The sequence below is a fragment of the Meriones unguiculatus genome, chromosome 12, assembly GCF_030254825.1.
Source record: "Meriones unguiculatus strain TT.TT164.6M chromosome 12, Bangor_MerUng_6.1, whole genome shotgun sequence".
NCBI lineage: Eukaryota > Metazoa > Chordata > Mammalia > Rodentia > Muridae > Meriones > Meriones unguiculatus.
Window position 1 is genome coordinate 96,600,158 of NC_083360.1, and position 24,532 is coordinate 96,624,689.

The 24,532-nt window shown below is 50.7% G+C and overlaps 1 protein-coding gene and 1 long non-coding RNA gene across 8 annotated transcripts in view; one reads left to right on the forward strand and one right to left on the reverse strand.

Moving 5' to 3' along the window:
- Nucleotides 1-12,757, reverse strand: part of Bcl11a (BCL11 transcription factor A) — a 93,342-nt gene extending 80,585 nt beyond the window's left edge. The window contains exons 1-3 of one of the 7 annotated variants that reach the window (XM_021626524.2): nt 12,632-12,757; nt 11,579-11,753; nt 4,513-4,842 (exon numbers count right to left, since the gene is read on the reverse strand). In XM_021626524.2, the coding sequence (XP_021482199.1) occupies nt 4,513-4,842; nt 11,579-11,633 (385 nt within the window). In that variant the 5' untranslated portion in view covers nt 11,634-11,753; nt 12,632-12,757. Of the gene's footprint in view, nt 1-4,512; nt 4,843-5,266; nt 5,401-9,310; nt 9,435-11,578; nt 12,129-12,631 lie in introns of those variants that run through there. The other 6 variants (XM_060365137.1, XM_021626531.2, XM_021626549.2 and 3 more) reach the window with 6 other exon arrangements.
- Nucleotides 12,758-13,745: 988 nt separating this feature from the next.
- Nucleotides 13,746-24,532, forward strand: part of LOC132646678 (uncharacterized) — a 41,282-nt gene continuing 30,495 nt past the window's right edge. Inside the window, exon 1 of the long non-coding RNA XR_009584927.1 lies at nt 13,746-14,127. This is a non-coding gene — a long non-coding RNA (uncharacterized LOC132646678). The remainder of the gene's footprint in view (nt 14,128-24,532) is intronic.

A 24,532-nucleotide genomic window follows, 5' to 3' on the forward strand; every position in this document is an offset into this window, starting at 1 on the left:
ATTTGAAAAATTACAGCGCTTGGGGGGGGGTTGTTTGTTTTAGTTTTCACAGAATAAACACAGAGAATGGGAGGGAAACTTTGCCCTCCTCCCTTCCCCCCCCCCGCTCCTATTCTTGGAGTGAATACAGATTTGTGTTTCCAATAAAAGGCCGTTTTTACATTAACTGTCTGTAACAGCAGGAGACAGAAGAGTGAGCACAATCTCCACCTCACACAGAGGATGCTCTCCATGTCACGTGGACCTATTCTCAAAACTATTATTTCTGAGAGACGCTCGGGAAGGCACACGGTGCATCTTTTCTATGCCACCCCGAGGTTAACATCAGAGGAACTTTGAGATCCTTGGGGTCATCTACATTTTAAACTTTTGTTTTTCTCTTTTGGCTTTCCAAAGTAAATTTAGCAGCCATGCAGGCCACTGTGTTTAATTAAGCTTTCAAAAGTCCTCTGACAACGCCAACTGTAGGACACTTCTGCAGCTCAATCACGCAATCGCTGTGACAGTTCTATTTACAGTGTGTCTTAGAGGTTCTCTGACACTGTACTTGGACAAAACATCCAAGCTGCCAGCCCACAACCTTTCCCTGTCTTATTTACAGATACAGCTTGTATACAGGACTCCCAGTTCCACGAGCATCAGTTTGTGGGTAGTGGCCTCACAAACACAGCCTCCCTAGGAAAATGCTAAGTATTTGTTACAAAACAGCATCCGCTGCTCTATAGAGTTTGAAGGCGAATAAATGTTTGCCAGTATTTCTTTGTTTTTTGAATGGCGGTGTTTTCTGGGTTTTGCTGCCACACTGAAAATTGACTTCAGAGATCAGTATCTTTTTTTTTTATTCAGAAGCATACAAATAAAGAGAAATGAAAAATAAGTAGTCATAATGAAATACTGTCATTTATAGTCTCATTTACAAGTAATATACAAATATATCCTCCAATTTTTTTCCGTACTAGAATAAGAATTAAAATGGGTACAAAAAATAAAGGAAGAGTTGGTTCTGTAAAGTTATGAAAAGCATGAGTGTGGTACTTGGTTTACCTGTGGAAGGATGCTAATATAGTTGCTTTTAAGATTCTCCTCCTCATTAGAGAATCTGTCTTACATGTCATTATCCAGATATCAGCTGTTCTGTCTAAGCAAATGATTCCAAACACCCCAATGGAAATGCCTGTATTCTGAGTGGTAGTGGGGGAAAAAACCACACACACACACACACACACACACACACACACACACCAATGTCCCATCAGTAGCAGCAGGCTTCGGCTGCATCTTAGCAGACTTCTGTTTTCCCATTCTGTCTAAAAGCTAACTCTATGATAGGCTAATCCTAATTTAAAGATTCCCGTGTGCAATGAGCCAAAACTTCAAGACTGACACTGTGAGATAATGTTTGGGGCCTTTTCTGTGAAAGGAAAACAATTTCATACTCCTTAATCTTCAATGAATATTTTACTCATCATAAAAGACTAAAAAACAACAAAAACAAAACAAACCACAACCATATAGAAAGCTCCATCAGCCATAGGCTGCTACTATCTGATGATGGGTATCTGACATGCATAGTGATGGACTGGACCACACAATGTAAGCTGCTAAAAGCCGCATAAATGAAAGCCATTCCAATGGTCTCTGTGGCTCATAAGCATACAAGGCTCTGACTATCTAAACAACATGGGAAAGCCAACTTGGCCAATGGATAGAGGCAAGGCATGTTCATGTTATATGAGAACACACATCCATCAAGTCATCAGGTGAAAAGCATCCTGCAAAAAAAAAACCAGTCAGCTTTGGGAGGCCTGGACACAGACAACACGCATGCTAATTCCCTGCAGCTCTTCAGAGCTCCACCTGGCCCTCCTATTCCTATTCCAACGTCCTCAAATTCTAGGCTTTCCTCAGGAAGATCTCATTCCTGCCGCCTGCCTGTAAAATGGCACAGAGCACACAGTGAACTCACATCTAACTTATATCACTTTCATAAAGTCTTGCCTACCCAGCATGCTTAAGTGACTGTCTTTCATGTAGTTGCCAAGCATACTCATCAATCTATTTCTTCCCCAATATAGACCCCTGCTTTCTCTCTTTATGACACAGTTCAAATATCTCCTAAATGGTTACTGTTGAGAATCGTGGGAAACCTGGCATAGAGAAACGGGCTGGGATTACATGGTCATCTTTCTAGAACTTTGTGTCAGGGATACCTGAGGTCTAGAGCACCATAATTTATGTGCAATGGTAGAACGTTAATTTCACTATAGGAATCCCTTAATTCATTACTGCGAATTACAAGAAATCATTATTCTAGTTTCTGACATCTCACTTTGAGATATGACCATGCTATTTATGTTCAGCCAATACCAGGTTGAGAACAGGTGATTAAAGACAATGAAAGGAATCAAGATGTTAAAATTACTTGTGCATGAAACCTTTACCTCACCTGGATTACACGTGTACACAAAGCGAGCATCTCAGATGCCTTAGCTAGCTTTCCATCTCAGAGAAACAATGTACCAATAGCCCTAGGAAACATATTTCAAATTTGCTCCTTTTTTTTTCTTTTCGTTTTTATTTTCTGGCTTTTTTTAGATACTGCGATCATGATAGTTTTGAAACATCATGGAATCATGACAACCAGTGAGTTAAGGACTATTTCTCTCCCTGTACATCCAAGCAGACTCACAACTACAGAAGTAAAAAGCCCTAACTATTTATAAGGCTTTCTTCAGCCTTCAGATTCCTCTTCTAAATACAGAGGCCCTGATTTTCAAAATGACTAACCTGAAACTGAAAACCTATTTAGGCCTTCAGGAATCAGTGTGGCTTTAATTCTTGCCTGACAGACACTGTGTTTTGTCTTTTAAACGAGCAGCTCGATATGTAAATATGATGTTACATCACACAAGCCTTACTCCATATTTGGTGATTTAGCAAGGCTTTGGATCTCCAAAGACGACAAATCCCCTTCCGCTTGCTCTTGCTTCATTAATCATGCCTTACACTTCTGTTCATTTTCCTTCCAGTCACAAGACAGCACATGGAAATGGTCACTGCCATATCCTACAGGGGGTGGGGGAGATAGAAATCTTAACCTACATGTCTCAGAAGCTAAATGTGATGGCTTCTAGGAAAACACTACACACACAGCCTTCCTGGCAAGCAGACTCTTCACTTCACTACAGGGAAAATACCTGAGTATTATTGCAGAAAGAAAAAAAAATAAAACAGAGAAAATGCCACACTTGATCTTCATGATCAAATTCCAGATTTGGGGGTGGGGATGACATTTAATCCCCTCTGGATCACCGACCTATTATTATGGTTCAACTCCCCAATCCAACTGTATCAAAGAGACAAGTTCCAATAAGCCCTGGGCCTATCCAGAGCACCTTCCAACGATGACCGAGCCTGCTTCTGGAGGCTGGGGCAGTGCAGAAGAAGCACTGCCTCCCAGATGCGGCGTCCTGCACCACAGAATCTGCTTCTGCTTTGTCTAACGTGCTAAAGCAAACAGTGTTTTAAGAGCCACTACCTGGAGCTGCTCTTCACTAGAACAGGGAATTAAAGTACCTCTGTTAGCTTTTAATTCCTTCTCCCTGGAGCTGCCGAGAAACCCACACACCTACTACCTCCTTGGTAAAATTAACCAAAAGAAAGAGAGCTATTAAATATGTGCATGCATTTTTTTTTCCCAAGAAAATTTTCACATTAGGCTAGAAGAAACAGTGGAGTCTGGACTGGACATTTGTAAGGGTGACATGTGGTTGTGTAAACCACAAACAAAATCAAGATACATCTGTCAAAACCACATCATAGACAAGAGAGCAGAGAAGCATTTATCACTGAGCTGAGGAGGCAGGCTGCAGGGAGCAGCCGTTCCTGTCAAACCAACCTTTTGAAATTTCCAACATGCCCTTAAACTTTTCGAGTAAGCATGTCTGTGCGCTTCAGCAACTGCCCTCTCTACTCTGGCCTGGCCAGTCGAAAATGGCATCTTAAAGTCAAGGTCACTGTGTCATCCCACCACGGGGCTGTGTTTAATTACAGCCCCACACAGGCTGACAGCCAGTATGGATCCAAGGCTAGCCCTGGTGCTCAGTTAACTCTTTCCAGCCCTCAGACAAGTCATTGGCTCAACTACAAATGCCTGTGTGGCTACCTTGCCTTCCCCAAGGCCAGAAGTGGACGCTGGAAACTCAGCTGGGTGTAGGAAGGTTCAGCATGCAAGGGGAGGAAGAGAGCTTTGGTATCATCAGAGCCAGGCGGGGGATGACAAGTGTGTGCACCTTTACCACCTACGCCTGACTCAGTAAGGTGGAAAACAATTTATTTTCAGTGTTCTGCATGGAAGCAACGGGCATGATTACTTTAACGTTACAAAGCTGCCATGGACAGTCACAAGGAGACACACAGACAGCCTTCAGCACTCCTTCCTGCTCGCCTACAACACCTCTGCGAAGGAAAAGAAAACATGCAAACAGCTTTTTTCCTTGGCTTCTCATTTACCTGCTATGTGTTCCTGTTTGGGGCAAATTCCTCTAGATGACGTTGATAAACAATCGTCATCCTCTGGCGTGACCTGGATGCCAACCTCCACGGGATTGGATGCCTTTTTCATCTCGATGGGAGAAGGGGACGGCGGCTTATCCACACCTTTTTCTAAGCAAAGGCTGCCATTGCATTGTTTCCGTTTGTGCTCGATAAAAATCAGAATGTCCCCCAGTGGGAAGTTCATCTGGCACTGCCCACAGGTGAGGAGGTCATGGTCCCCTTCTGGAGCTCCCAATGGGCCATGGTCTGGTTCATCATCTGTAAGAATGGCTTCAAGAGGTTCGGCTGTAGTTGAAGAAACAAAAGCACGATTATTAGAAAACCAGCGTGGAAAAAAAAAGAGGGTATACGTTCTTAAGCCCACCCCACCTCACCACAAGTCTCCATGTATTACCCAGAAAGCGTGGGCACAGGCAACGTTTGGTGTGGATGGTACCAAAAATCAAATTTATCAGTGAGGCTGGCCATCATGTACTAAAGGAAATCCCTCCGACTTGTATAACTCCAGGGAGCACATACACACGATAAAATCTTTTTTATATAAAAACACTGTGACTTAATCATTAGCACCAGATATATAAAGAAAGCTTAAAATAATAACCAGGAGGAAAGCATGAACTGAAACCCAATTTCCCCCCATGACAGTAGGATGTCTATTGTGCCCAAGATTAGAAAAAAAAAAAAAAAACGGTGACTTAAGCACACGCACCCTTTGTGTATGAGCCCGTATGCTGACTGTACACACATAGCCTCACAGCATAGAAGGCTGCGGCGCCGCACAGGGCTGCTACGTTTGCACCGCAGCTGTGTGGAAGTGACTGCCTTCACCTGACTAGCCAGCACCCGAGCTGAGTCTCCCCCTGCCAGCGTCTCTCTGCCCTAATGCTCAGCAACTCCACGAAATCAAAGGAATATCAGATTCGCTGGCACTTCTTCCCAAACACGTTGGCTAAATGGAATACTTTTGAGTACTTAAGAAAATAAGCCAGTTAGTCATTTTTTTTATCCTGAAAAAAAAAAAAAAAAAGTCTGAAATGTTTGTGCTTGGTGGCATCTGCGACACTAAAGCTCAGAGTGGACACCGAGGTCCACACTGCAGAGGGCTGAGCACCCTTTCTTCCAAGCTGAGACGCTTCACCTAGTACAGTCCAAGTTGACTAATTTTCTGAATGGGCTCCAAAATGCTTCATTATGGGGCTATTTCTGCACACATAATCGCCAGCAAATGTTATAACAAGATAGACATGTCTTTCTTTCCTGTTTGCCTTTCTTTTTTTTTTTTTTTAACTTTGCACTCCAGCATCTACTTGAGCAGCTTCTATTACTTCTTTTTAACCTTCCAAGTGGAGAAAGGAGAGCCGGGAAATCTTGTTTATACCATCTTTAAAAAAATTAAGAATAATTTTTTTTTCACAAAATACAAAGCACGTCCAAAATGCTGCCAGTTAATAAAAAAGTGAAGCAGAAAATGTACAAGTCCTAAACAGTTAATCAGTCTGACCTTCTTTAGCAAGCTGCCAATTTCACATTTAATGAACTTAAAGCCACAGAGAATCAAAAAATAGATTTTAATTTGAGTGTAGAATATTGGAACAGATTTTGATAAAGTGCAAAAATCCAGTGAACTCAGGTTAAATTTATTTCAACCCTACCCAGGCTGAATGTTGAGGGGGAAGATCTGGAGTAACTCCCAGATGTACCGGGTGAAATAATATTGAGAGCCCTGCCTAAACTGCACCTGTGCTCAAGTAGGACATGTCATAATTTCTAGCCTTTGGTACGCCTCCTAATTTAACATAAGGTCACCATAAGAATATGAAGGTTATCTCCCTACTAATGAAGACAGCAAAGCAAGCACTTGAATGTTTCTTTGCCCAACACCCTGATCAAAAGACAAATACAGAATGCAGGAGCATGCTTTTTAGATAAAGGAGGCAAACAGAAGTGCTTCTGTATTGTGTCTTTATGTCATTTTCCTCCTACATTTGCTTTCATTTTGACCAAGTGAGGAGTGGGAAGTCATGATCCATGCTATCTGCTATTTGAAGAATTTTAAGTAAACATTGGTAATTGTGATTGGTTTTGCTGTCGTTTCACTACAAGTTCTGAGGTTGAAAGACTGGAAAGCTGAGGTGATAAAAAAAAATCTTCTATTAAAGGTAAAACCTTTTTTTTTTTTTTTTTTTTTTTTTTGCAAATCGTATTATCAGGATTCATTTGGGGTTTTGTTGCTGTTTTGCCCAGAGCCTGATGGATTACAGAACCTAGCAGCAGTATTCAGGAGCAAAGGAGATATTCTCTTAGATATCAAATAGTTAAAGGTAATTCGGTACAAAACAGACTTGGTTAAAGTCTTCTCAATGTAGTGACTGAACTGATTTACAATCAAAACCAGGAAATGAAGTGGTAATTCACAGGTTGCTGATTACACCTCCACATTTCACCTAATTAATTTTATAGGAGGCAAAGTTCTTGAAAATAACAAGATGATCAAATGTACAGATATAAAACCTGTAACCTCAACATTTTCTATGCTCTTAACGTAAATTATTGCTAATTAACAAGAATTCTATCCTCATGTATGAAATGCATTTAACATAGGTCTCCCTGAAAAACATTTCCCTAGTAATGCTCAGGGAAATATCAAAACGTGTTTTTATTATTGCTGCTGCATTATTAAAAAAAAAATCAGACCAAATGGGGCACAAAGAAAATATGAAAATACAATTCTCTTTCTGCAGTCTACTGATTTGCATTGACATCTTCTCGAAGTGGCAATCAACATTTCCTTTCTGGGCATCAGATAATTTCTCTGTATTTTAATGCAAATTCCTCCTACCCTAAAAACATTCCTAACCTCAGCCATTTTACCCCTCCCTTCAATTCAACTCCATCCCAATTCTCTGCTACAATACCATCCTTTCTCAGCTCGGGCCTAACTCGGTACAAAGCGGGGAGCCCTCGATTGAAGTGGAAGGGAGTGGACAAATAATCACAATAATTAGCCGCGAATTCGCGCTACAACGGGAGGGAGACAAAATAAAACGCTTCTGCTTTCACCAAGATAGCCTGGACGGTCCCCGCGTCCCCGCGTCCCCGCGACAACAGACCGAGATGCGTTTATGTATTCATGTTTATTTCTCTCTCTCTCCTCTCCCTCCCCCTCGCCCTTCCCCTTCCCAGTTGCAAACGTGAAAAGGGGAGGCAGAATGCTTCTAAGAAATGTTGAGAAGGGGCAAGGAAAGCAGGGAAGGACTGCTGGGGGCGGGGGAGAGGGAAAGGGAGCTGTGTCTTCAAGTTTGCTTTCCAAGTGGATTTTCTTAACAAGCCAAAGCAAACGGAGGCTGAGAATCCAGAGAGGCAAAGGAAACAAAAGCAAAGCCAGTGGCTACGGGCCGGGGCCCGGGGCCCTGCGGGAGCAGGCCGTGCAGAAAGTGAAGTTGGGGACCCGGGCTCCCGGGCACAAAGCGGGCAGCTCCCCGCCGGCTGCAGACTGGGGCCGCGCGCGCTGCGAACACGTGCAGCCGCGGCCTCCGGGCCCGCAGCAGCCCCAGCCTGCAGGCGGCGGGCGGCCCGGGCGGGCGGCAGGCTCCACGCCCATGCAGCCGGGCGGCCGCCGAGCGCCGGCTCCCCTGCAGCCGCCGGGGGCCGGGGAAGGAAGTGAGGCTTGGAGCACGGCGCGGGAGGAGCGGGGCGAGCCCCGGCATCGCGGGGCCCCGGGCCGCCTTCCGCGCGCACGGGCCACCGCGCTGTTCCTCCGGGGGACCCCGGGCGCCCGTGCTCCGGCCGCAGCGCCGGGCCCCGAGCGCGCGCCGGGCGGCGAGCGAGCGCGGTTATTCATTATTAATGACGCCGCCGGCCCGCGCCGCGGCGGTGATAACTATTACTATTGTTGTGATTCCGGGCCTCCCGGCGAGAGCGGCGGGAGGGGAGCCGGGCCGTCCGGGAAGCCCGCGGGGCCGCCGAGACCCGCGCTCCGCGTGGGGACCGGGTGGGAAAAGTGAGCCGGGAGCCGGGGCCAAACTTCCCGCAGCCCCGCTCTGGGCCAGGCCCCGAACTCGAACGCAACTCCCCGGAAAGGACCCCGAGGCGCACCCGGCTCCGGGGCGCCCGGGTCCCCTCACACGTGGGGCGCGGGCTGCGCCCCGGCGCTCCTGCTCGGCCGCGGCCAGAGCGGTCTCTTTTTTTTTTTTTTTTTTTTTTTTTTTGAAGTCAAAATGAAGAACAAAGACCTGAGGGGTAACGGGGGGTGGAGAGAGGGAGTCCTGCCTAACCGCTCGCGGCCCCCCACCCCCACTCTCCCAACGCTCGTCCCTCCCCCGCCGAGAAGCGCCGGGCAGGGGGGTGGGGGAGGCTCTGGTACAGGTTCAAGTTCGCGAAGCTTTTCTTGATCTTGTTCTGCCTCCTAGCGACCGAGTGGCTTATTCGGTCCACGTAGCTGAGGACGGGGCGGGGTGGGGGGCGGGGGGCGTCCCGGGGACCCGGCGGGCCCCTGCCCTTGAACGCACCCAGAAAATGAAAGCGGTGGCCCCCGCACGAACCCCGCCCCCTGGCCTCCTGGCCCAGGGTCCAGCCCGGGGCGGCGTGGAGGAGGGTCCCAGAGGGGACCCGAGCGGGAGGGGAGCCCCGGACAGCCAGGCTGCGCCTGGCGCACGGGCCCTGGCACCCCCAGCCCCCCGCCGCCTCCGGCACAGGTCCCCCGGTCCCGGCTTTCCCGAGTCCTGCGAGCACTGCCCTTCCTTCCCGCCGGTACCTGGCCCGGGCTGTAACTTCACACCGTCGCGCGCCGCGTCTGCTCCGCATCCGGCGCGGCCGGTGGGAGTGGGGGCGGGGGAGAGCGGCGAGGGAGAGATGCGCGGGGGTGGGGAGGGGGAGGGCCCCGCGGCGTGCCAGGGCGGGGGAAGCTTCCGAAGTGTGCGGCAAGTTCCAGGGAAGGAGCACCCCTCCCTCGACCAGCGCGGAGGAGAGCCCGGGGGGTGGGGGGTCCCTCAAGCTTCCGTCAAAAACCAGGAGTCCCGAACGGGAAGGGGAGATCGCAGGCGGCGGGGGGTGGGGGGGCCTCCGGGCGTCTCCCCGCCGGGCTCAAACTTTGCCAAGTCCCACCACCGCCTCTCCCGGCACGGCTCAGGTGGACGCTCGCCACCACCGCTGGCACCCTCGCCCACCCTCACGGCAACCCCTGCCCGGGACGGGCCCAGCGGAGGGGGCCGGAGCCCCCGGGGGGGCTCGCCAAAGCGAGAACCCTGCACCCCAAAACTCCACACACGCCTCGCCTGCCCCGCCCCCTCCTCCACCTAGCCGGGCGACCGCCTGGGTCCCTGAGGCTACCGGCCAGATGGGGGGGGCAGGGAAAGCACGTGGTGACCTCTCAGCGCCCGGAGTTTGAGGACGAGAGGGGTCTCAAAGAGTGCCCGGGGTGTACCGGAGGGGACCCGCGGGGTCCGCCTTTACCGTAGCTTTGCAAACTAAGTGGGTTTTGTTTTTGCTTCTGCAAAGCCGGGTTTCCTCCGGCGGCTGCGGCCGTGCGTCTGGGGAGGTCGGAGGGGGGAGCGGGGCATTGTGCCGGGGGCGGCCCGGGGCGCGGGCCGGAGCGGCCCAGCCGCCGCGAGGCCTGCCGCGGCGCCCGGCGGGTGGGCAGCGAGCGCCCGGTGGGCGAGCTCACGCCGGGCTGGGGCGCGGCGGGGTCGGGCGAGGCCCAGGCGCGGCGGCCGCCTGCTCCCGGGGCCGCCGCGGCGCGCCCGGTCCTCCGTCTGTTTGTTGGCAGGAGGCTCCCGCACACGCGGTGCTTGTAAACATTCAGACACGAGATTTTTCCCAATCAAAATCCACTTCCACTTTTTTTGAAAATCTTCCAAAAAATAGTAAGAGGAGGGAGCTCCTCGCTCCCTCTCCGTGCCTCCGGCGTTCTAAGTTTGCAACTTGGTGGGGTTTTGGGGAAGGGGTGTCAGGATTTTTTTTTCCTCCCCCCCCCCCTTCCTGCCTTAAAGACTGGAATTTCTGTGGGGTGGGGGTGTGAACGAGTCCAAGGAAAGAGAGGAAAAATACGGCTGGCGGAACGTTTGGCTTCTTCGGGGGACCAGAGCCTGCGGGTGCTCCCGCGGCACCTAAATTTAACGTTTTAAGTGTACTCGGTGCATCTTCGCCTCCTCTCCTCCGGGCTCGGCCGGGAGGGGCGGGCGGGCAGCGGCCACCGCCGGCGGCGGCTCGGGCGCCCTCCTCCCTCTCCCGCGCGCCCCGGCCACCTCCCTCGGCCCCCGCTCCTGCCCTTCGGCGGCGGTGGCGGCGCAGGAGCCCGCACAAAAGGCGGCGGGACGAACACCCACCTCCGGCCGAGACAAAAGACGGCCGCGCCGGGCGCGACTCCGGCCCCTCTCGGTCCCCCGGCTCTGCCGGCCGTGGCGGCCGGGCTCGGCGGGCCGGGAGGCGCCGGGGGTCCCCGCGCAGCCCCGCTTTCGTACTATGGTGGGGGCGACTACTTTCCTCCCATGCACGCTCGACCGTGCACGCGAGAGTGTCCTGAGGCCGGTCTCACCTCCTTCTCCCCAGGAATTATTTTTTAGACTTGACTCCCTCCCTCCCCCTCTCCATTTTCCTTACAGTGAAGTGGGGGGAAAAAAAAAAGAAAGAAACCTTTCCTTCCAAGCTGCCACCCCCAGGTTTGCATGTGAGTGCTCGCATCCTTAGCATTGTTCCTTATTTTTGCAAAACTAGGATAGAAATCATTGCATTCCTTTTTTGAAAGAAGAAATAAAGCGGCGGAGACGAGGAAAGAGGAGGAGGAGTCAGTTTTTTATGAAATTAAAAGGTGCGTGCCGTCCTAAAAGTGCACGTACGGTCCTCGCTCGAGAGAGATGTGGGGCTTTTTCTCTCTTAATCTCTTTTTCTTCGACTACCAAAGGTTTTTCACCTGAAAAAATTTTTAATGCATGCACACACCCCTCTCTCAGCCTCACTCTTGCTTAGCGTCCCGCGCGCCCTCGTGATTATTAATAATTATTATTACTATTATTGGGTTACTTACGCGAGAATTCCCGTTTGCTTAAGTGCTGGGGTTTGCCTTGCTTGCGGCGAGACATGGTGGGCTACGGGGCGGGCGGCGGCGGCGGCGGCGGCGGCGTGCGGACGACGGCTCGGTTCACATCGGGAGAGCCGGGTTAGAAAGAAGGAGACTCCAGAGAAAATATCTTCATCAGTGCCTTTTGACATCCAAAATAAATTAGAAATAATACAAAGATGGCGCAGGGAAGATGAATTGTGGGAGAGCCGTCATGGCTTTTTTTTTTTTTAAGCAAAAAAAAAAAAAAAAGAGAGAGAGAGAGAGAGAGAGAAGAGGGATAGAGGGAGAGAGAGAGATGAAAAAAATGGCAAAAGCCCCCCTGAGCTGCAAGTTCAAGTGCGGACGTGACGTCCCTGCGAACTTGAACGTCAGGAGTCTGGATGGACAGAGACACACAAAACATGGGCAGGGCGAGCAGGAGAGAAGGGGAGGAGGGAAGGGGAGGCTCACACCAATGGACACACATCAGGGGCTGGACATGAAAAAGAGACCAGGACAAGCCAATGGCCAGTGCGGGGCGGGGGAGGTGCGGGGCGGGGGGCTCCGCAGACGCCAGACGCGGCCCCTGGGGGAGGGGCGGGCAGAGGGGAGGGGGCTCGGGGCGGCTGGCTCACCAGTGGCCGCAGCGAGCGCCGCGGCGGTGGCGTGGCCGGGAGAGAAGAAAGGGGCGGCGGGGCGGGGGGGAGGAGTGAGGGGGCGGCGAGACGCGCGCCCCGCGCCCCCTCCCCCCACACACACTCACCGACCCCAAAATGAAAAATTATTTAAGGGCGGGGGGGGAGGAGGAGAGCAAGAGTGCTCCAGGACGCCGCAGCCCGGGGCTCGGCAGGCGCGGGCGGAGGGAGGCCAGGTGGGGTAGGTCCCGGACACCCTCCCCCGGGCGCACACCCACTTCCCCTCCCCGCCGGCGGGCGCCCGGGGCCGGAGTGCAAGCCCGGGGCTTGCGGCGAGCTCTCGGGAAACTTTGCCCGGCGAAAGCGAGGAGAGAGAGAGAGAGAAAAAAAAAAAAAAAATCACCCGAAGTTGAGAGCTGAGGCTCCAAGTTAGAGCTCCGCGGCGGGGTGGGGGAGCGAGGGGGGCGCGCGCCGGCGAGAGCGAGGCGGCCCGAGTTTGGAGGGTCGCGCGGCCCGGAGGCCGGCGCCGGGGCCCGGGGAGGCGGAGGCCGCCCGGGGAGCGCGGGGCCGGGGCCAGGCCGCCGGCGCAGGCCTGGGCTCGAGGGCCGGGCGCGCGCCCCCCCCAGGCCGAGTCGGGGACCCGAACCAACCAACGGCCGGGGCTGCGCGCCGCGGGGGCTCTGAACGCCCGGCTCCCGAAGGCGGCGGACAGGGGGCTGAGGACGGAGACGCCAGGTCCCCGGGGGGCAGCACCCCGCGCCGGGGCTCCGGGCGCCCCCAGAGCCGCGGCCGGCGGGAGGACAAAGCCGGGCGGCCCGGGGAACCTGCTCCCGGCGCTGCGGGAGGTCCCGGCCCGGGAGACACACCCCCTCGGCGCCCGTGGGAGCGCGGGGCCCGCAGGGGAGCGTCCCCGCGGACCGACCGCGCTCGCTCCGCGGGGAGAGGGAGGACCCGGCCGGCGGGGAGGCCCCGGGTCGCCGCCGCGCGGCCCGGACGCCCGCAGCCGCCGCTCCCCCCGGGCCCCGGGGCCCCCTCCGCCCTCCCCGCGGACCCCTCGGCGAGGCGCAGAGACCTGTTGGAAATAACCCTGTCTCTTTAACGCACTCACTCTCTCTCTCTCTCTCTCTCTCTCTCTCTCTCTCTCTCTCTCTCTCTCTCTCTCTCTCTCTCTCTCTCTCTCTCTCTCTCTCTCTCTCTCTCCCTCTCTCTCCCACGCGCGCGCGCGCGCTGCCGCTGTCAGAAGAGCGGGCTTCGCTCCGGCGTGGGATACTTTCAGTTTTACGTAAAAATGTACGGCAACAGCACCCCCTGCGATTGGAAAGTTTATTCGGAAACGCGCCGCAGAGGGCCCCCGGCGCCTGCCGCCTGCCGGCCCTGCCTGCACCGCCCTGCCGCCGCCGCCGCCGGGGAGACGGCGCTCCGGGTCCCGATCCCGCGACGGCCCGGCAGGGGCGGGGGCAGGGCTGCAGGTGGACGGCGGCGGGCGCGCGCGGCCCGGAGCCCGGCCTCCCGCGCCCCCCTCCGAGAGGGGTCGCTTCGGTCCGCTCGCCCACCGCGGGGGGCTGCATTGTCTTGGAGGCCGAGCCCCGGGGCCCGCGCCCGTCTCCCCCACGCCGGGCCCCGCGGGCCCCGGGGCTCGGCCCTGCGTCTCTGCAAAGTTTCAAACCCGTTAGGGCAAGCGGCTCGCCCGGCTCGGAGGCGCTTCGGGCCCCTCCGGGGACAGACCCGGGTCTGGGCACCCGGCATCCGAGCCGTGCGCGCCTGTGGCCTGGCGGGGTTGTGTGCCGGTTCCCCCTGCGGGGAGGGGCGGGGGGCCTCGAACTCTGTCTGAGGAGCAGCGAGACCGTTGCAGTAACTGCACGACACCGGTTCCCCTTTCCGCTGAGTCCTCCAGAGCAGGTCAGCACCTCTTCCTCTGCTTTTTGCTCGTTAAACCGGCTTGAGAATCACCAACTGAATGTCGCTGCGGGAGGTGGGAGGGGAGGGGACGCGGAGGTGGTCCTCGGCGGGGCAGCGGAGAGGGGACGGGGCGACCTGGAGGCCTGGGGAAATCAGTGAATAAATGCCCCTTCAGGTAACAATGGCGAGCCGGGCTCCTCCGGACGGAGCTGGGCAGGTTCGAATCCTCCCCGCGGAGGTCTCTGCGGAAGGGAGGCGGCTCGGTGGGCAGAGTGTGCTGGGAGAGTAGGTGCTGCGGACGCGTGGTCCATGCACCATGGTTGTGTATAAAGCTTCTCAGGGCTGGCCGTAGTGTGAAAAGTAATGACTTTATTACCTCTGAGAGGTTCTGCGGTTCGCGTGTAACAGACCTCGGGATGACAATTCATCCCGCCATCGCGTGCTCCCTGAAACCCGCACCCTAGCAGGGCCGCGATCCGTGGTTGTTTCCAATAAATAACCGGCAGCGTTTATCGATTTTCCTTTTTTAAAAAAAAAAAAAAATCTTAGGAAATTAAGCACTTAGTTACAAGCAGGGCTGCCTTGCCGCCGCGCTCGTTTCGGATTCCAGGGGTCCTCCTCCTCGGAGGCCACCTCTCAGCACAGACCTTAAAAAGCCAGTCGCCGCCGCCCCGGGGGCCGGGGCCGGGGCGGGCGGCCGCGCCTCCACGGTCCGCGCAGACTTCGTTCTCCATCCCAGGACGCCCGGGGCGAGGCGGGACCTGCCCTCCGGCCCGCCCCTCCCCCAGCCCGGGCTCCCCAGCCCGGGGAAGCGGGGCTGGGCGTCGGCACGCGGCCTGCCCCGGCCGGTCCCCCCGCGGGTCTGCTCGCGGGGGGCAGGGACGCCCCTCCCTCCCCGCGGCCGGGGAGTCACTCGAGCGCCCGCGGTGGGGGAGGGGGAGGGTCTGAAGAAGCGACGACGCGGTGCTCCGAGGGATTTGAGACCCTTGCCTAAGTGTTGATTAACGATGCAGGTGGTGTCAGGGAGCGGGGTGAAAGGTCACTCCCAGCGTGCGCCCGGGCACACAATGGGTATGTGCAGACTTTCTTTACCTTTGCAGAAACGGCTTTTGGGAGGTGGTGGATTACGACAGCGTTAGAATTGTCTTCTGGCCGTGCTCTGAACTTGGTTTGGGCTGGCAACACGCTCGCTGCTCTGCACCGAGAGAGCTCGGTGGGCTCTTTCCCGAACCTTCAGTGACGACAGTGCGTAAACCCCAGGCCAGCAGGCGACCCCTCCCCCTCCCCCCTTTTATCTCGCCGGCGGAGGAGACTCCCCATACTTCCTGCAGCGTACATTCTGCCTCTGATCTCCGCACTTAATAGCCAAGTCCTGCTTTATGCTCTCTAACGTGTTGACAAGTTTCCTAACAGAGTTTCTGAAATAATGCACATATATTCACGTCCGGGAGAAACGCACCGTATTTCTAGCGTCGAGTAGATCTACACCCTAACGCAGAGAGAGGGTGTAAATCATCCAGGGTTTCATAGTCCTTTCGGTAGTTTTCGGTATGAAGTATGAGCCTCGTGGCCTCCAGACGTAACCTTTTGGAAAAAAAGACAGTGCTTTTATTTTATGGTGTAAAGTGCTTTTAGCTTCAGGGCTCTGAGCGTGAATGTGGTCAACAAACAGCTCCAAGAGGAAGTCTTAATACAACCCCAGCCCCAGCCCTCTGGGAGCGTCCCTGACACCCGGGACTGTCTACGAGCTGGAGACGGAGGGGTTAAAAGGTCTGTCTCGAGGAAAACTACAAGGTTAAAATAAAATATTCCCTGTCTGTCTTCAGAGTGAAACACGTTTATAAATAAAAATAACTAAATGGGTGATTAAAAATGCAATCAGTCCCATCTTGCTTTTTACTTCATCCTTTTTCCTTCTTTCTATCATTTTTGGCCGCTAACTGGCAGACCGGAAAACAGAGAATGGGAAGTCTTCTTTAGGTGTGGAACCCTGTACTCGGCACAGAATTCAAACCCGAGCCTCCTGAGGGTGGGCTGCTAGTTGGATTGCTGTTAGTGCATTTATTTGCAAGGGCAGAGACTGTGTTGTGAGAAGTGAGCTTCCCTTCTCCCTCCTCTCCGCCCCCAGCCCCTTCCTGTGTGACCCTGAAGAGGCCCATGGGCAGAGAGTATCTGCTCCTGCAAAGGCTCAGCTCTTCCCGAGGGGTGGGGTGGAAGGCGCAGGATTCCCTCCTCCTGAGAGAGCCGTCAGTCTGGCCTTTCCCAGAGGCCGCCTGGACTTCCGGGGGCTGGCAGGTTGTTTCATATACCTGGATGCACCTATCTAAAAGGAGAACAAAGGAAGGGCCGGGTCTGCCCCATACTACAAGGCAGCCGTGTGTGAGGTCAATCATGCATGAAAAGGGGGAGCAGTAATCTCAGTTAAGGGGCTCCTGTCAGGAGACAAGAAGCTCTGGTTAGAACATTGCTGAGTAAAATCCTCATTGAACATCCTAGTGTTTGCATAAAAGACACAGAGGTACACCGCTGTCCTGTACTAAACATTCCTGATATACATAGTAAATGCTCAACAAATACTCGGAGTGAGTGAACTAACACAAATCCTCTTACCACACCCATTTCATAACCACTCAAACTGTATTAACTTACCCAGAAACCAATAAGGCTTTGGTGAGGCAGTCCTACAGTGAGAGTCCATTTAAGCCCTAAAACAATACCTACCAAGGACAGCTCAAAAGAACATCATCCCGAATCTACAACAGTTAGCAGCAGAAGATAATATGTTCGGAACCCCTCCAGCAGCCTACATTGTAACAATCTTCATACATTGTAACCTACATTATAACAATCTTCCAAACTGGCCAGTATCAAGAACCCAGCATCAAATGATACATTTTCCCCTTAACATTGCCTTTTGGATAGGTACCAATGTATTTTAGGGAGGAAATATGCAACAAAAAAAATATTTTGGACTTTATTTCCTCACCTCACCTCATGAATCCTGTGCCGCTGGGGGAAAAAAAAAACTAATATGTGTTTTTAACACCCAAACTTTAAAACAACTTTTGCCTATTTGCTTCCTTTTTCCTTCTGCTTTTCTTTTTGTAAACAAAAGGAAAAGCAACACGCATGTGGGGACACACACACACATCTGGCGTGACATTTTGTACAGCAAGTTTCAGCCCAGTGTGATTTAAAACAATGTGAGTTAAAAACCTCTTAAAATTTGGGTTTATAATGGAAACGCTGACAGACTCTTAATTGTAGCAGCCTCGCCAGACACTGCTATAATGAAATAGTTGTGCTTTCATTACTACAAGGCACTATAGTTAAGGGTCTGTCAGTGTTTCTATTATAAACCCCAAGTTTAAGAGGTTTATAACTTGCACTGTTTAAATGGCACTGGGTGGAATTCAAGTTATCAGTCCAGATGTGAAGTTGTTTTATAAAAGGCAAAATAACTCAGCTGCGGAAGATTTTGGATCTCTCTCTCTCTCTCTCTCTCTCTCTCTCTCAAAAAAGATTTTTAGTAGTTTCAGATGGTCTTGCTGCCAACTTCTAGCTATGACTTCACTGTCTGGAAGGGAATTTTATAGACAGTCCTTTATTTGGACAAGAGCTCTTTGCTATTCTTGTAAGTTTTTATTATTTTATTGTCAGAGTGTGTATGTATATATCAGGTTGTGTGCCTCCGCCTCTCTCTATATGCCTATCCATCCATCCACACACAGAGAAAAAAATCAAGATTATACGCCAGGAATGTTACCACATCAAACATACACACACAGAGGTATAATTCCGTGTTACAGTTGGAGGAAAACATGTGTATTTACCAAAGCACCTCACGGGCGCATCTCTCAAGTATGCAGTAAAAATTAAAGAGTTGGTATTTCAAAATATATTTTATGTTTAATTGACACATAATAATTGCACACATTTATACAATATAATGTGATGTCTCAATTCATGTATACAGTGTGCAGTGGTCAGATCAGGATGATTGGCATATCTGTAGCCTCTGAGACATTTCTTTGGGTAGGAAAAACTCAAAATTGTCTCTTTGATTAATAACTGTCAGCCATTTTTACCCGGAGCAGCTCTAGCAGTGAAAGTGATTCCTCCTGTCTCCACCTGCACCCCTGTGTCTGCTCACTACTTTCTTCATCCTGTTTCACCCCACACACACACTTTCTCCCAGGCTCTAGGAACCCTAGCAGAGTCTCTACTCTGACCAACATTTTTATTTCCACTTGTGAGGCTGTGCCACATTTGCTTTCCTATGCCCGGCTCATTTTGTTTAACAAAACGTCTTCTATCAGCTGGGACGAGGAGGAGAGGAGGAAGGCGGCTGCGTTCGGGATGTAAACTGCAGAAATAAACTTTTAGAAAATGTCCTCTAGCACCACAAATGACAGAGCTGTGTTCTTTCAAGGCAAATGACTGTGTCTGCGCACGGCGCTTTCCACATCTTAGTTCCTGTACACAGTCTACATCAAATGTACAAGTGCAAATGTGAAGAAGCATTGTTCAATGTGTTTCGGAAACTGTGGGGACTTCCTGTTTCAGTTGGTCTGTTAGGAAGGCAATAGCTAGCAGCAGACACAGTGGCACTTGCCTGTAATCCCAGTTATTTGTTAGACTGAGGCAGGAAGACCACAGAATAGCAGCCAACTTGGCAACTTAGCAAGACTTTGTCTCAAACTAGAATTTTTAAGTGGCTGGCCATATACCTCAATGGCAGACTCGCCCTACACTGTGTGGGGCTTAATCTTTAGGACCACAGGAAGGGGGGAGCACCATAACGTGAAATCAGCAGTGACTCCTATGCTTGACTTTGTCAGCAAATTCGTGAAGGATTTACCTCGAGTTAACTAACGGACCAGAACGAAGAATGTGCCATTGGTCCTGGACTATTAGCCACTCTACTATGTAACCAAAGTTTATCAGTGATGCTGTGGCCAATGACAACCCTGTACAAGAAGACAATAAAAATGGTGGTCATGATACTAATGATGGAGACGATGGTGCTGGTGACAGAGATGCAGGTGGTGGTGGCGGTGGTGGTTGTGGTGCTGAGGAGGATGGTGGTGGAGTGGAGAGGATGGTGGTGCTGATGATAACAGGTAGGTAATAATGGTGGTGACGGTAGAGAAGGCCATGGCGGGAGAGATGGTGGGAGTGGCGGTAAGGATGGTAGTGGCAGAAATGGCAATGGATGATGGAGGCGGTGGTGGCGGCAGAGATGCATGTGGCACTGTGGGGAGTGGTCATTAGGGTGTTTCTATACTATGTTCTTAATATGCTTAGTATGTCAGTACATGGTAGAAATGGGGGGAAGTTAGAAAGCTTGCATCTCCAGGTTTGGTTGCTCTAACAAAGCCGTTCCATAAAAGGCAGGCAGAAGATTAGCTTAAGGTAAGTTTTCAGATGCATGCAGCCCACACCAAGAGGCAGTCCTGGCTGGGTCCTTCCGTTAGGTCACTGGCATCTCACAGAAAGGCCCCGAAATTAGGCAGCAACCACACCTGCCTGTGGCAACTTCTCACTTCCCAAAGAACAGTTCCTTTTCTCTACTTTCTCTGCTGTGAACAGACTGCCAAATCAGGCCAACAAGTACCAGATGCCTTCAGTTATTCTTACTTCACGGTAGCTGCAGTTGGTCTCCTCCGGAGTTAGCTGGGTGACTAGAGAGAAGCGGTCATCCAAACATATCACCGGGCCTGAGTTCCTTCTCTGCCAGTTTCCTGCTTTGTTTTGTTTTGTGTTGGTGGTGGTGGTGGTTTGTCTGGATTTTTGAGACAGAGTCTCGTTATTTGCTCTACCTGTCCTGGAACTCACTACGTAGACCAGGCTGGCCTCAAACTCACAGAGATCTGCCTGCCTCTGCCTCCTAAGTGCTGAAACTAAAGGTGTGCGCCACCACACTCTGCCTCTGACACTAACACCTCACCCATTGCCATGACTTACACGTGGCCATCACTCCCAAAAGCCACTGGCTGGCTGGAAGGCATCTTCTCCCTCCCCCACCCCATAGTCATTGGTCTTTTCATTTTCTATTTTCCTGCTAAATTCAGCAAAGGGAATTTTTCTGGTAGAAAATGTCTATCCCCTTTCTTGCTGTTCTTTGACAGCTTGGTAAAGAATAAACAAAACTCCCCGTTTTCCCATTTCTGGTTGTATAACAACCTACCTGTTTTCTCTCCCTCTTAAAAAAAAAATCTCTTCAGGTCAGTTATTTAAACCCCGAGTTTCCCATAAAATTAAGAACGTGCTTCTAAGAGTCATGCTCATTTTCTAGCTGGAGGACCACATCTAGCAAACAAGAGACAGAGCCTCTGCCTGGGGTGGCTTTCATTTTTAAGACACTTAAGAAACACAAACATGCCATATAAGTAAGGTTCACTGTCATACAAAGGGACACCTCTGTGTTGCTTTTGGTAGCCAGAGCTTCGTGCCACACGCTTGAAAACAGCTCTAAACCTCCGTCAGGAATCTGTGTGAGCACTTGTGACAGCAGATGTTTCCTTTCTGCAGAGACAGCTCGATTTTCTGGAAATGGGAGTATAATGAAGAGATTGGCATCGGGGCATAGAGAGCTAAGGTAGTCTATTGTTTACACAACTTTCATGATGTCACCATATATAGCTAGTCACTTGGGGGTGGGGTGGGGTTTGGTTGGTTTTTGTTTTGAGACAGGGTCTTGGGTGGTCCAGGCCAGCCTGAAACTTGCTGAGGATAGCTCTGATCCTCCTGCCTCCACCTCTCAAATGATAAGGGTATGGGCATATGTCACCAGCCAGCCCAGCCAGGCGCTTTTGAGAAACGAGGTTTTTGTGCTGTGGTTTGTCTTCAAGGCAGTCTTGCAGACTGTTCCTGGCACACTTCCGTGACGATGTCATTCTTACGTTACCCTGTCCCTATCCCCTAACATGGAACAGGCGTTGAGCACATTTTGAACCGAGGAATGGGTTCTGAAAGGGCATGTCTGCTGGCTGCTGCGAGTGAGCAGGCGCAAAACACAGGGCAGAAAGTCATGTTTCCTACCTTTGTAAGCAGTTTGGAAGGACGGGCCTTTGCACTGCTTCTCAGATCACATGCCGTGAACGATGTGTGAATTTGTACCTACTGGGCACAGCCGCGTGTCTCTGCAGAGCCCAAGAATCACTTCTGTCATTAAAAAAGCAACTAAACTGCCCAAGTCCTGAGATGTCTGCACTTTTGAAAGCCCGTGCCGTATCTGCCCCCTCTCAGCACAGAGCAGGACATCAGGAAAATGTCTGCCACACAAATACAACCTACACAATTGTTTACTCATCTTCCCAGAAGGTTTAAAACACTTTACCACAGGTAAAAGATCCTTTCCGTTTTTCTCCGTTTTTGAATTGTGAAATCAAATGAGCAATTGGAGGAGCCAAATGCTGAGTGGGGCTCTGTCTGCGGCCGGATGCTCCAGGAAAACCTCCTGGATGTATGAAGGCCCACGTCTCCTGTTCTCAGCCACACTACACGGGGTCTCTGAGGTAAGAGCATAGAGCTTTATATTGGCAATCCTTGTCCCACCCAACCTGAAATGGAATTAAAGAGTATGGAAAATATCAGATGTGCTATTCAAACTTGACTGATAAATAATCATACTCTTCTAAAAATCTTGAATATTGGGCCCAGAGCTGGCTTCTAAGTGGGATGAAACATGAACATGATAGACTTTCAGAACTAAGCCATCCTCCGATTGCAGATGTATTAGAAGGGATGCACGTGCATTGATTGTTTTAACAGTAAATGCGTAGAGGGGTTTTGCTCAGGACATAGATCTAAACTATGTAAAAGATGGTCATTTAAAAACATGTATTTTATAAGTCAGCACTCCGGAAGCAAAAACACATCAAGCTGAGAGCACTGGAGCAACTTTAAAAAAACAGAAAATTGTTGTGGCTTTGGCTTCAGCACTGTCTTCAGAGTTCCTGGATCTCTCCTCTTATGGCCACCGATCTGCACACATGAGAGTTTCAATCTCTTCAAATCCATGGGACACAAGAGATTTAAGTGCTCAGCCCAGACTTGTATGTTCAGCTATTTTATCCTCAGCAGGACTGACATGATATCTGGTTTGTAGAAACATCCAAAATTAATACAGTTATGAAAATGCTCTAGAAGTTGTGATTCCCTAGTTCCAATTTTTAAATATTCCAGAAGAAAGAAAATTATTCACCAGGAGAATGGGAAGGGTCAAAGGAGCCCTGGACTTCAGTTGATACATTTTTTAAATTATTTGTAAGGATGACAGAATGACCAGCTGTTTAAAAACTATTAATTCTGATTTTTTTTTTTCAGAGTGACACCAAACAGCTAAACCTGTGGCAGAAGTTGCTCTGCAAGCATGAGATGACAGTGGTAGCTGTTTTCACGAGAATTTGCCCAGCCAGAGCAGCACACAGATGCATCCCCTAGCGCCACACTGAAGGCAGAATCCAAGCTCGCACACTCTGGCGACTAATGTGGGCTAAGAGAAGCCTTCTGCTGGCAGCTCAGGCATTCCCGTCACCGTGTATTATTGATAGCACACATTATTTTTACTATGTAGTGTCTTTATTACACAAGCTCTAATTGCAGGGGAATAAAATCTTTTTCCCCTCTTGGTTTTGGTAGGCATTCCCACAGAAAGGACGAGAGGCAGAGAAAGCCTTGGATTACGGGACTTGGCTAGCACTGTGGTGCCAGCCCTAGCAGCAGCGGTCTCTGCCCTTAAAGGGAGGAGATTAGGCATAGTAGACTTGGGACACAGTGAGGATGAGGATTTGATGGAGATTCAAAGAAGCAAGGTGCCCCTGAATTAACGCCTCAGCCCCCCTCTTCCCGGAACGTCACGTGCTCAGTCAGGCTTTCCCCACTAAACACCGTTATGAACTAAAATCCCTGATGAAACAGCACAGTGCCTGGATCCTGCTCCTGAGTTGGAGGGAAAAAAAAAAACAAAAACAGATTTTTCTGAGTGTGATTTTAGTTATGATTCCGCTTTGCCGGGATGGCCCTCAAGACAGCAAACAGATTCACGAACCACTGGGAGACCTGGGAGTCCAGGCCACGGTGCAGTTTCCACAAAGGGCAGAAGGGCTGGAAGGAAAGGTGTATCAAAGGTTTCCCTGGAACTCAGAGCCAATAAACAGGAAACCGGTCTCTTCTGAGACCCAATTAACTTTTATATCCAAAGGTACACTGCACATTTGTTCATCGCCTAGGAGGAGGACAAAAATACACGTGCCATGGCTTTTAAATGATCTACTAAGTGGCTTTTCCCTGCCTGTAAGAATGCCTCTGTTTTTTACTGGCATTCAATGGATAAGTCTGCTAATTTTTTTTTTTCCTGAAACTTTTAAGTATTTTCTTACATACATTTTCAGGGAATCAGAGACTGGTCTCTATAACTTCCAGAAAATTCCCTTCAAAACCCTAAAACAAAACCGGACAAGAATGTTCAGGGGGCAATTTTTACGCCATAGGCTCTGTGGGGATTAGTCTCCCATTAGAGTCTCTGTTCCCGTATGGTCCTTTTTCATGTTCTAAAGGAGGATATATATTTTTCTGTTACCTTTCCTGGCTGTAAAGCAATCACAGGGGCCCGCAGGAGGCATCATAAATATGCAGATTTCTGCAAGATGACTGCTTCCAGTGTCTGTGCCTCCAAGTGGAGAAGGGAGCAGAGCCGAGCTGCCCATGTCCAACCAATCCGCATGTTGCTGGTGCCCCCTGCTGCAATCCCAGGTTGTCCGAGACAGGAAAAATAAAACTCCGAAGCATTTAGATCTGCTTAAGACGTGAAATAAATGCCCACTGCCCCCTGCTCCAGGAGCAGCCATGCCCAAGTCCAGAGCCTCCCCTGCTGGTTGCAATCCCAGTTTAATCATTTTCCCAATCTAAATTTGGAAATTTCATTTCTATCTCAAAATCTTTTAATGTACAGGTTACATGGAGACGGATTTTTCTCAAAAGCAAAAAATGTCAAGATCCAGTACAGCATTCTCAAAGAATGAAATGTGTTAAGAATTTTCGCCCAGTTACCGAATGATAATGAATTGTGAATTAGAAAAATGGCATTCGACTGACTAGCACATTAGAGCAGAAAGGAAAAGTTAGTGTTAACAGCATGTAAAGCCATTACACAGCTTCAAATGGTTTTATTTATTAAGGGAAATTTTTGTGGGCCATTAGCTCGGAGTGGACATTTTAAGATTCAAAATAAAATGAAATGAAATAAATACAGGAAATGGCCAAGTTATCAACATAGGAAAACTAGTGACTCTATAGTCACTCTTTACAGATTTTCATATTAAGATGGGGAGACCGACAGAGCAGAATAACACGGTACAATTCAGACCTGTGACGGTCTATTGAATACATAATATGCATT